The 12,772-nt window shown below is 40.3% G+C and overlaps 3 protein-coding genes across 5 annotated transcripts in view; 1 reads left to right on the top strand and 2 right to left on the bottom strand.

The window, feature by feature from the left end:
• LOC133650788 (autism susceptibility gene 2 protein-like) overlaps positions 1-12,772 on the bottom strand; it is a 686,155-nt gene that overhangs the window by 524,580 nt on the left and 148,803 nt on the right. The gene's annotated exons all lie outside the window — the stretch shown is intronic.
• Positions 2,820-6,856, top strand: LOC133649786 (uncharacterized). Its single transcript, XM_062046450.1, has 8 exons — positions 2,820-3,081; positions 3,150-3,304; positions 4,361-4,471; positions 4,592-4,706; positions 4,883-5,733; positions 5,902-6,088; positions 6,204-6,452; positions 6,618-6,856. Exons 1-8 carry the CDS (start codon positions 3,012-3,014, stop codon positions 6,836-6,838), a joined length of 1,959 nt encoding a protein of 652 aa, XP_061902434.1. The 5' UTR covers positions 2,820-3,011; the 3' UTR covers positions 6,839-6,856.
• Positions 7,203-9,846, bottom strand: LOC133650791 (uncharacterized). Its single transcript, XM_062048441.1, has 3 exons — positions 9,426-9,846; positions 8,753-8,971; positions 7,203-8,448 (listed from the first exon to the last, which is right to left on the bottom strand). The coding sequence occupies exons 1-3, from the start codon at positions 9,689-9,691 to the stop codon at positions 8,295-8,297; spliced, it is 639 nt and encodes a 212-aa protein (XP_061904425.1). The 5' UTR covers positions 9,692-9,846; the 3' UTR covers positions 7,203-8,294.

Consider the following 12,772-nt stretch of genomic DNA (forward strand, 5'->3'; position numbering starts at 1 on the left):
GTCAACTGTCGGCTTTATTATAAGAAAATTGAAGAATTTGGGAACAACAGCAACTCAGCCACCAAGTGGTAGGCCATGTAAACTGACAGAGAGGGTCAGCAGATGCTGAAGTGCATAGTGCAAAGAGGTTGCAGACTTTCTACACAGATAGTTGCTACCAGATCTCCAAACTTCATGTGACCTTCCAATAAGCCCACGTACAGTACGCAGAGAGCTTCATGGAATGGGTTTCCATGGCCGAACGGCTGCATCTAAGACATACAGCACCAAGTCAAATGCAAAGCGTGGGATGCAGTGGTGTAAAGCACGTCGCCACTGGACTCTAGAGCAGTGGAGAAACGATCTCTGGAGTGATGGATCACGCTTTTCCATCTGGTAATCTGATGGACGAGTCTGGGTTTGGAGGTTGCCAGGAGAACGGTACGTTTCGGACTGCATTGTGCCGAGTGTGAAATTTGGTGAAGGAGGAATTATGGTGTGGGGTTGTTTTTTAGGAGTTGGGCTTGGCCCTTTAGTTCCAGTGAAAGGAACTTTGAATGATCCAGGATACCAAAACATTTTGGACAATTCCATGCTCCCAACCTTGTGGGAACAGTTTGGAACGAGCCCCTTCCTCTTCCAGTGCACAAAGCAAGGTCCATAAAGACATGGATGACAGAGTCTGGTGTGGATGAAATTGACTGTCCTGCAAAGAGTCCTGGCCTGAACCCGATAGAATACCTTTGGGATTAATTAGAACTGAGACATAGCCAGGCCTTCTCGACCAACATCAGTGTGTGACCTCACCAATGCGCTTTCAGAAGAATGGTCGAAAATTCCTATAAACACACTCTGCAACCTTGTGGACAGCCTTCCCAGAAGAGTTGAAGCTGTAATAGTTGCAAAGGGTGAACCCACATCATATTGAACCCTGTGGGTTAGGAATGGGATGGCACTTCAAGTTCATATGTGAGTCAAGGCAGGTGGTCAAATACATTCGGCAATATAGTGTATATCGGCGTGTCTAGAGCTGGTGCAGTAGGCGACTGCGCAGACGTCGAAACTGTAGCAAGCTTGGGTACTGTTGTGGCTGCTTGGGCGAGCTCGGCTGGAGCGGACGTGGCTGCTAAGGCGAACTTGGCTGGAGCGGGCGTGGCTGCTTAGGCGAACTCGGCTATAGCTTGTGGGCATGGTGGTGTCGGCTGACCCACTACCTAACATGATAGTTCCCTCAGCACCTTATAGCACCAGTCGTCCATCCACGCTGTGCTGTACTTCTCTGGAGGATCCCCTGTACATTGCGGCGCTGGAGCAGGAAGTAGAGCCGGAGCCAACAGCGCCCCCGTTGGTGAAGAGGCAGGCAGTAACCTACCAGCACTGGAAGCAGATTCCAGATGCCAATTGGAGATGGTGGTAGAAGCTGTTCTGTGACCACAGCGAGAGCAGAGGCCACGAGTGGGTGGGCTTTTGGAATAATGGTAGCCGGGACCTGGCAGTGCAGGAGCTTGAATCTTGACAAACTGGGTAGGAGAGAGGGGTGGGGCTTGAGCCTTGGAGGGAAGGGGCTGAGTAACTTCTTTAACAGAAGACATTTCCATAAGGTCAGCAACATTAGATTTAATGCCATTCAGACAAGGCTGGCTCGCTGCTTTAGCCACAGGTCAATTGTTCATGTTTGCAGCCTCATTCCCAATGTCTGCTGTTGCAGAGAGAGGAAGATAGTCTATGTTGGGCGCATCGCGTGCAAGTGCCGCCGTGTGTGTCCGCCTCATACGCCTGCGCGTACCTGCACTTGCTTCAGAAGTCGCCGGTGTGACATCACTGTGCTGCGACGGACCCAAAAGGGAGTTAACCATACCAGGAGTTAGCTGAAGAATAGAGGGAGAAGCAGCGGTCACCGCCTGGGTCGGGTGAAGAGGTGATCTGCGCAGGGAGCATGCTGGGAGCGGCTTTTGGCGACGGCGAGATCATGATGGTAGGCCGGGTACATGATCGGCACAAACAGGGTCCGACGGGGCCATTTCCTAGGGATGGTGCCGGCTCTCTGCGTCCATAATCTTGGCCATCAGGGAGTTCCATGCCTCCAATCCTTCGGGAGTGAGGTACACCTCAACTTTCTTGTCCTCTGAGGGATACCATGGCCACAGCGCATCTGCTTTCAACTCATCAAAAACACACTGCTTGTCCTTGTTGGAGAGGAACACTTTGTCTGGCTGGGTGAATCTGTTAGGTGCTGGATACATAGCTGCGATGTTTGTGTTCTCTTGGAAGCAGAAGGACAAGCAGGCAGGTAGGAGTATAATTGAATTCTTCAAGGCAGGACAACAAATACAAAAACTCAGAAACTAGTTAAGTGTGCAGCCAAAAAACCAAAATAGTCGCCAAGGGCGAACAGCGAGAAAGTCTTAAACTAGGAAAAATACACCCGCATGGTGAAAACAAGCTGGGTGACTGAAAAACAAAAAGGGGAGTGATTAACCAAAACAGCTGGTGAGAACACTAATTACTAAACAAGGGCAGGTGTGGAGAATTAGTGTCCATAGAAACCAAAAGTAAACGAAATGAAAGATGGTAGAGCACGGAAACAGACTAACACAGGAAAAAAGCCACAAAACATTAAAGGCCTACTGAAACCCACTACTACCGACCACGCAGTCTGATAGTTTATATATCAATGATGAAATCTTAACATTGCAACACATGCCAATACGGCCGGGTTAACTTATAAAGTGACATTTAAAATTTCCCGGGAAATATCCGGCTGAAACGTCGCGGTATGATGACGTATGCGCGTGACGAAGGCAGTTGAACGCGTCATCTTGGAATAGGTCCCTCCCAATTTAAACAGCTCTGTTTTAATCGCTAATTTCCACAGTATTCAGGACATCTGTGTTGGTGAATCTTTTGGAAATTTGTTCAATTAACAATGGAGACTGCAAAAAAGAGAGTTGTAGGGAAGCGGTGTGTTGCTGCTGGATGTAGCAACACAAACCAAAACACAACCGGTGTTTCATTGTTTCTTTTCCCAAAAGATGGCGGCCAAGCTTTACTATGGAACAAAGAAGTCAAGCGAACACGGTTGGATTGGACGACACATACGAAGTACAGTGTATTATGCAGCGAACATTTCGAAAGATCATGTTTCGAAGAGGGTCCCTTGCGAATGGCAGAAATGGGAATCAGCACTCGTCGACTCGTGCTGAAGAAAGGTGCGAAGCCAACTATTTTCGATAGACCACGGACAAGTCCGGAGCACCCGACCCCCTCCACAAGCGGACAGACTGGGCACATGAGGTCTGCATTTGCCAAAAGGGAAAGGAAGAGGGTAAGAATCTTGATATCCAGTTTTCATAGTCAGACTACACTGTTCCAATATCCATTTCTTTGTTCTCAATTGTTGAAACCCCCCCACCTCCACACCCCGGATTGTAAATAATGTAAATAATTCAATGTGATTATCTTGTGTGATGACTGTATTATGATGATAGTATATATATGATAGTATATATCTGTATCATGAATCAATTTAAGTGGACCCCGACTTAAACAAGTTGAAAAACTTATTGGGGTGGTACCATTTAGTGGTCAATTGTACGGAATATGTACTTCACTGTGCAACCTACTAATAAAAGTCTCAATCAATCAACCAAAACTAACACACACAGTCATAGACTACTCCAGTGGTTCTCAACCTTTTTTCAGTGATTTTCCCCTGTGAACATTTTTTTAATTCAAGTACCCCCTAATCAGAGCAAAGCATTTTTGGTTGAAAAAAAGAAAAAAAATACAGCACTATGTCATCAGTTTCTGATTTATTAAATTGTATAACAGTGCAAGATATTGCTAATTTGTAGTGGTCTTTCTTGAACTATTTGGAAAAAAAGATATAAAAATAACTAAAAACTTGTTGAAAAATAAACAAGTGATTCAATTATAAATAATATTTTGTACACATAGAAGTAATCATCAACTTAAAGTGCCCTCTTTGGGGATTGTAATAGAGATCCATCTGGATTCATGAACTTAATTCTAAACATTTATTTTGTTGAAGTATTATTCAATAAATATATTTATAAAGGATTTTTGAATTGTTGCTATTTTTATAATATTTAAAAAAAAATCTCTCGTACCCCTTGGCATACCTTCAAGTATCCCCAAGGGTATGCGTACCCCCATTTGAGAACCACTGGACTACTCCATGAACAATGAAATAAATTAACAATAAAATAGTCTACATATAATTATTGCTTCAAGTTCTAGTCAAGTTCTTCTGCAGTATAAAGTATCGTACATTTACTGACATTACTGTCAATAGTGTCAATACTGTCAATAGATTACAATAGACAATAATATAAAGTATTGTACATTTGTACATTTACAGACAATAGATCAGATCATGGACAGTACGACTACGGCATCAGTGGCGGATGCGGTGGATGAACCAATGGCAATGGCACTAGATTTGCCTGATGAGGAGGGCGATCAAGATCAGGTTCGATTTGTTTTCCTAATCAATGTTCAAATGGATTACAGTTCAAGCCCAATCCAAAAGTATTCATAATTAATGTAAATGAGGTATCCATATTACATGTAGCTGTTTCTCCATTTCCAGGGAAATACAAGAGAACAAGGATGCCAGACGGACTGGGTACCGATTGGGACAGCACCAACAGCAATGACCAGTAGCAAGAGCACCCAAACAGGGAAAATACATCATAGATCAAAGGGTATGTCTATTTCGGTGACGAACATGATTCTGCACATCACAGTACACATTGCACGCTGCCTGTGCAGAGTAGAGTAGACAGATAAATTAGGTGATTCAAAGACAATAATTATTATGTGATTCTAGTTTAATTTTAACAGATTATATAAAACAACTTGTGCTTGATTTTATTGCTAGGACACCAGGTGACCCCAGATATCCTCGAGAGGGTTAGAGCTCGGCCGGCCAGGGTTAGTGAAGTCCCATTGTCAAGTGTAGCAGCTCCATCTGACAGCCCCGAGATGCAGACTAACATAGCAGCTCCAGGTGTGTCTGGAATGCAAGCCAAGCTACGACCACCTCCTGCATTGTTTGATGAAGGACCAGCATCAAGTCCCACTGCGCCTTTTGTTGGTGGTTCTTCCGATGACAGCTATGTGCCGAGTGAGTCAACGACATCGGATCCGTGTCAATCTGACGGGTCGCCAGATCGCCCATGTACTCACCAGATGCATGAAGAGGGCTGCCACAAGGAACCGAAGTACATCATCTTTGAGTCGTGCCTCCAGAGTCTCGTCAAGTGGTGTCACTGTCCAGTCTGTGGCAGCCAGGACATAAGCCCTTCTTGGGATTCGAACGGTACACAGCTGACCATGACTCTTCAATGTGCATCATGTGACCAGAGGAGTAGTTGGAGCAGCCAGCCAAACATTGGCCCTTATGCCGCGGGCAACATCCTGCTGTCTGCTGGCATCCTCTTCGCTGGGGCATCTTCTGGCAAGGTGTTGCAAGTGCTGAACAGCATCGGAGTGGTCACGTATGTGAAGAGGACATTTTTCAACCACCAGGAGCTCATCCTGCAGCCAGCCATCAAAAAGGTGTGGGAGGAACAGCAACGGACGCACCTCACCATGCTGCAGGTGGAAGGCCGACCCCTCGTCCTTGGTGGTGATGGGCGAGCAGACAGTCCGGGACACAGCGCCAAGTTCGGTACCTACACCACAATGGAGCTTGTGGCCAATGTGGTTCTCGACCTTCAGGTTGTACAGGTACGACCATATAATCTCACTAAAACACTAGTAACACAATAAGCAGATAAGGGATTTTCCAGAATTATCCTAGTAAATTTGTCTAATAACATTAACCATTTCAATGTATACTAAGCCCCTTTTTCATTTTTTTCTTTGCTCATTCCTTTTCTGTTATATATATTTCAGAGCAACGAATGTCTTGGCAGCTACCATATGGAGATGGAAGGACTGAAGAGGATGGTGGAACTGCTGATCAGCTGGGACCTGGATGTCGGGGTGCTGGTGACAGACAGACACAGACAGATCGCTAAATGGATTCGTGAAAACATGCCCAATACACGGCACTGCTATGACATCTGGCATGTTGCAAAATGTTAGTTGGATTATTTGTATGCATGACAAGTTGTGAAGTAGTGTGTACATATCAGTGATCAGATGAATGCGATATTGTATTTAATCCACAAATTTCTGTTTTTTTCTGTTTGTAGCCATCGGAAAGAAACTGAAGGCCATCGCCAAGCATAAGGACTGTGAAGACCTGAAGCCCTGGGTGCAAAGTATAATCAACCACCTCTACTGGGCAGCAGTGTCTACACCGCCTGGAGAGGGGGAACTTCTGGTTGCCAAGTGGAAGTCTGTGGAGCGACACATTCAGAACATCCACAAGGACCATGGCGACCTCTTCCCAATTTGTACTCATGGACAACTGCAACGGCAAAAGAAATGGCTCAAACAAAGTGAGTAGGCAAATAAGTTGCCCGAAAGCAGTGAGGGACTAGCAGTATTTTCCTGCACATCTTTTGAAAGTCAAAAAATTCAGATAAACTTGTAAGTAAATAACCAGTTTAAGTTGACTGGAACATTTTTGTAGAAACGTTGTTCTATTTTAAATTTATGTTTAGGTTCACGCTCAGCAGTGAAACTGGAGGAGGTGGTCAACAACAAGTCCCTGCTAAAAGATATCGCCATGCTGTCGGGTGAACAACAGACTTCCAAGGTGGAGGCGTTCCATAGCCTTATCATACAGGTGAGAATTAGACTGATCGCCTGTAGGTGGTGTCGGTGGTTACCACCTGCCACTAGGACTTTGGTGGCCAGGGAGCAAAATACTAGAGCATACTAAATGAAGCCTTGATACAGTCAGTGTAAGCAAGAGAATGTTGGAGGTCCAACATAGTGGCTGGCATCTTGGTGAGAAAGATTGCAAACAATTCTGGCGTGGTGTTAACATTGAAAACAAAACAGCTTCATTACTGCAGGAGATCAAGCTTTAATAGCTGACTATTAACAGTTTAATACACAAACATTTGTATTCAAATTTACAAACAATTTATAAATTTACACACACATTGTATGGACGCATGACTGAATAAAGTGTCTTTTATCTTATACAGTTCGCACCGAAAATGTATGTCTTCTCATACATCAGAATGCTGTGCAGGTATGTTTCCACACTAATCTAAGTGTCACTAGTGTGTGCCATACTTTAGTACTAATTATTACATTATTCTGTTACCACACCTAGGAACCTGCTTGCTGGGCTGCACTGGAACGAAAATTCGAGCCGCCCTATAGCCACTACACAAGCGCGTGCTGAGCGCTATGCAGTACGCTACCCGAAGTATAAAGCAGGGGGCCATGTGGTCAAGAAAATCGCGACAGAGCCAACATACCGTAAGTGTAGAGGACACAAAACATGTAAACACTTGACACTTTGTATCATGATAATAATACTGTCAAGTTTCACTCTCCATGAGTATATTATGTTGTGAGCAGGAACATGTACAATTGTATTTTGCAGGCTACGTAGATGACTTGATCAGGGAGGTTGTTGCTGGCTGCAGACAGACCCCTGACGAGAGAACACCACTCAGCGTCACTGTGGATGTGCCTCCCTTCCTCTGCGATGAACTGGAGAAGCCAGACAAGGAGGAAGCCATCGCCAAGCACAGGAGTCGCTTCGGTAAGTGTGAAATGCCCTCCCGGTAACAGTTAGAGATGCTACCTCAGTAGAAGCATTTAAGTCCCATCTTAAAACTCATTTGTATACTCTAGCCTTTAAATAGACCCCCTTTTTAGACCAGTTGATCTGCCGTTTCTTTTCTTTTCTCCTCTGCCCCCCCCCCACGTGGAGGGGTTATTCCGGTGACCATGGATAAAGTGCTGGCTGTCCAGAGTTGGGACCCGGGGTATACCGCTCGCCTGTGCATCGGTTGGGGACATCTGCGCTGCTGACCCGTCTCCGCTCGGGGTGGCCTCCTGCTGGCTCCACTGGACCCTCACTAATATGTTAGACCCACTCGACATCCATTGCTTTCGGTCTCCCCTAGAGGGGGGGGGGTTACCCACATATGCGGTCCTCTCCAAGGTTTCTCATAGTCATTCACATCGACGTCCTACTGGGGTGAGTTTTCCTTGCCCGTGTGTGGGCTCTGTACCGAGGATGTCGTTGTGGCTTGTACAGCCCTTTGAGACATTTGTGATTTAGTGCTATATAAATAAACATTGATTGATTGACTGATTGATTGATTGATTGATTTTATTGATTAAGTACAGTGGCCATGTAGATTCTGTTGCAGTCACTGCACGTCTTGGAACCCCGTGTAGTCCATCGATGGGAATGTTGTCCTAATCTTATGTACTACACAAGCTGGTAGTACCACCCTTATGTCCTTTCCCAGATATCCCCAGCAGAAGCGGACAAACTGTCGATAGGCTGTGTGTCGTCTCCGCCTGCAAGTAGCAAATGATGGCAGCTGTTATTATCCGGACATGGATACACAGTGACTCACTGTTCTCTGAGATTCAAAAGACATTGTCATGCATTCTATTCATTTGTCATTTACTGTTGCAGTAAATTGTAAATATTGTTGACATCTACGGTCCATCTATGTAATACTTCTATGATATATAATGTCATGTGCATTGTAGCACAGTACATTTCACAGAATAAGAATAAGATAAGAAAGTGCTCATTCTGACTTATCTTCCAAAGGTTGATAGAATAAAGAATTATTTAAACTTATTAGTGCCTCACTCATTTTGCTGTTGCTGCAGCATGCCATATTGCTGTTTGTAGGCGTTATACGCTGTCTGCAGCACCCATTCATCCAGACACACAGATGGAAAGCCATGGTGGTCTATGATGCACGTCTTCACCCCCTCCTCCTCCATCGTTCTGGTCACTGCCTCTATTTCACTACAGCAGACACACTCAGCCACTGTCTCCATGTTCACACAGTTTTGACATGTACACCTGGAAATAGAAATGTTCATAATATTTGTAAATCAATTCATATTATTGACACCTGCAATCTGCAAACATGTGGAATAATTAATATTATCATTGTCTTGTTGTGGATCTTATTAATCTGCATGCATATTTTTAGTATTGCCGGTATATGGAGCTGTGGCCCATAGAAATAATGGGTAATTAATTAGGTTTGACATTGTGTCAATGATAGATACTTAGTGTATAGATAGGCCTGGGGTGTAAGTTGTAACACTAACAGTAACACATTGTGTCAATGATAGATACTTAGTGTATAGATAGGCCTGGGGTGTAAGTTGTAACACTAACAGTAACACATTGTGTCAATGATAGATACTTAGTGTATAGATAGGCCTGGGGTGTAAGTTGTAACACTAACAGTAACAGTGCAAGACTAGGCCACAAACTAAAACTAGTCTATAAATAAATAACATATTACCATTCTGTATTCTCAAGGCGATCTATGTCGTGTGCTCCTCCAGCATCAATAGCAGCAGCGTCCTCCTGACCGTCTTCATCAGCGTCGGGTTCAAAGCGATATGGCTCTATCCCTCTCACAGCTTCTTCCCTATCTGAATCGCTTCCACTCCCCACTAGTCCTTCACTTGCACTTTCCTCATCCACAAATCTTTCATCCTCGCTCAAATTAATGGAGAAATCGTCGCTATCTCGGTCAGAATCGCTCTCAGATCTGGCGGCCATCATTGCAAACAATAGGGAGCTTTGCGGATATGTTCAATTGTCCACGTCACGCTACTTCCGGTAGGGGCAAGGCTTTTTTTTGTCAGATACCAAAAGTTGCTATCTTTATCGTCGTTTTTCTATTCTAAATCCTTTCAGCAAAAATATGGCAATATCGCGAAATGATCAAGTATGACACATAGAATAGATCTGCTATCCCCGTTTAAATAAAAAAATTTCATTTCAGTAGGCCTTTAATCAAGCCATGACCTGGGCAACGGATCATGACAGGAAACCCTGACTTTAAAAATGTTTTAAATGTCTAACATTACGATCTTGCTTTGTCAGAGATGTTTTGTAATGTTATGTGATATTTGCACCAAAATACATGCTAGTACATAAGTTTAGGAATATGGAGGTGGGGGTGGGGGCTGCTGGGGAAGGGGGTCGAGTCCTCAATTACAGAATGATTAGCATGCTGAATATTACATTTTATTAATTAATAGAGAAGGTTAAAACATTGTCATGCAGCAATATGAAGCCACCCACCTTGACAATTGTCTGTCTCGGGTACACTTATCAATGATGAAAAATTATACCTATCTGCGATTAATTTTGGGTTAACTATGAACAATGTGATTAATTGCGATGATATATTTGAATTATTTGACAGCCCTAATATATATATATATATATATATATATATATATATATATATATATATAGTATAATATATATATATATATATATATATATATATATATAGTATAATATATATATATATATATATATATATATATATATATATATATATATATATATATATATATATATATATATATATATATAATATAATATAATATAATATATATATATATATAATATAATATAATATAATATATATATATATAATATAATATAATATATATATACAGTATATATATACACACACACACACATACACATATATATATCTGTATCTATATATATATATGCATATATATATATATATATATATATATATATATATGCATATATATATATATATATATATATATATATATATATATATATATATATATATGCATATATGCATATATGCATATATATATATATATATATATATATATATATATATATATATATATATATATATATATATATATATATATGCATATATATATATATATATATATATATATATATATATATGCATATATATATATATATATATATATATATATATATATATATATATATATATATATATATATATATATATATATATATATATATATATGCATATATATATGCATATATATATATGCATATATATATATATATATATATATATATGCATATATATATATATATATATGCATATATATATGCATATATATATATATATATGCATATATATATGCATATATATATATATATATGCATATATATATATATATATATGCATATATATATATATATATATATATATATATATATATATATATATATATATATATATATATATATATATATATATATATATATATATATATATATATACATATATATATGCATATATATATATATATATATATGCATATATATATATATATATATATATATATATATATATATATATATATATATATATATATATATATATATATATATATATGCATATATATGTATATATATATGCATGTATATACACTACCATTCAAAAGTTTTGGGTCACATTGAAATGTCCTTATTTTTGAAGGAAAAGCACTGTACTTTTCAATGAAGATAACTTTAAACTAGTCATAACTTTAAAGAAATACACTCTATACATTGCTAATGTGGTAAATGACTATTCTAGCTGCAAATATCTGGTTTTTGGTGCAATATTTACATAGGTGTATTGAGGCCCATTTCCAGCAACTATCACTCCAATGTTCTAATGGTACAATGTGTTTGCTCATTGGCTCAGAAGGCTAATTGATGATTAGAAAACCCTTGTGCAATCATGTTCACACATCTGAAAACAGTTTAGCTCGTTACAGAAGCTACAAAACTGACCTTCTTTTGAGCAGATTGAGTTTCTGGAGCATCACATTAGTGGGGTCAATTAAACGCTCAAAATGTCCAGAAAAAGAGAACTTTCATCTGAAACTCGACAGTCTATTCTTGTTCTTAGAAATGAAGGCTATTCCACAAAATTGTTTGGGTGACCCCCAAACTTTTGAACGGTAGTGTATATATATTTTACACATTTGGACGTTGGTCCATCGATTCCAATCGTGACGCATTAACAAAGCGATCATTTCCCCCACCTACATAATTTGCTATAAGAAGCTGATACAACCTCTAGATGGGAACAAGGACATACTTTGACATTAGCTAACATTTGCCTGCTGCCCATTGCCAAAAAATGTTGGGTGTCATGGTGAATATCAAGTTCACAGAACATTTGAGAAGTTCTACATTGACAGCTCGTTGGAAATAGACAAGATGTCAGAATAAATTCTCAGCATGTCCGTCTCCTTGCCTGCTCTGCCTGGAGGAATGCGGTTTATGCGAATCAGCCTCACCGTGACAGAACAGATATAAAAAAAAAAAAAATGTTAAAAAAAAAAGGGGGGAAAGAAAAAAGGTCTTTATCTCACAGGAATCACTCTTTGGCCGCCAGGACATCTTTTAACTTTAAACTGGTGAGATCAAGGTCCAGCCATGGGCCTTACACTAAGAAGAAGGGAGAAAGAGTGGTTCATATTTTCATGGTGGTTAAATTTCGTCAACAGTCCGTTCCTGGAACTGTATTTTCACGATACATGCCGAGAAACAGTTGAATGATTTACACATAAACATAAGTTTGAGTTCAAATTAAGCATCAAATTGTGGCTGAAGGAGTTAACCTCATAGCCTTCTCACACAGAATATAATCAACAATACTCCTAAGAGCAATGCTTCCTGCAGAAAATAATGCAAATCTAATGAATCTGTTTCAGATACCAAACATATGAACACAAAATACATTTTGTATGAAATATTTACGACTATATAAATTACGCAAATTCAACCAACCCCAGTGAATTATGCCATACAACTTTGTCCAAAGCCTGC

This window comes from Entelurus aequoreus, linkage group LG05 (genome assembly GCF_033978785.1).
Source record: "Entelurus aequoreus isolate RoL-2023_Sb linkage group LG05, RoL_Eaeq_v1.1, whole genome shotgun sequence".
In the NCBI taxonomy this organism is placed as follows: Eukaryota; Metazoa; Chordata; class Actinopteri; order Syngnathiformes; family Syngnathidae; genus Entelurus; species Entelurus aequoreus.

Coding starts and splice junctions, on each gene's coding strand:
- LOC133649786 (XM_062046450.1), top strand. CDS start 3,012: ATGGCGGCCAAGCTTTACTATGGAACAAAGAAGTCAAGCGAACACGGT. Junction 3,082..3,149: donor GATTGGACGACACATACGAA/GTACAGTGTATT, acceptor TGCGAATGGCAG/AAATGGGAATCAGCACTCGT. Junction 5,734..5,901: donor TCGACCTTCAGGTTGTACAG/GTACGACCATAT, acceptor TATATATTTCAG/AGCAACGAATGTCTTGGCAG.
- LOC133650791 (XM_062048441.1), bottom strand. CDS start 9,691: ATGATGGCCGCCAGATCTGAGAGCGATTCTGACCGAGATAGCGACGAT. Junction 8,972..9,425: donor CGCCTTGAGAATACAGAATG/GTAATATGTTAT, acceptor TTCTATTTCCAG/GTGTACATGTCAAAACTGTG. Junction 8,449..8,752: donor CTGCAGCAACAGCAAAATGA/GTGAGGCACTAA, acceptor TGCTACTTGCAG/GCGGAGACGACACACAGCCT.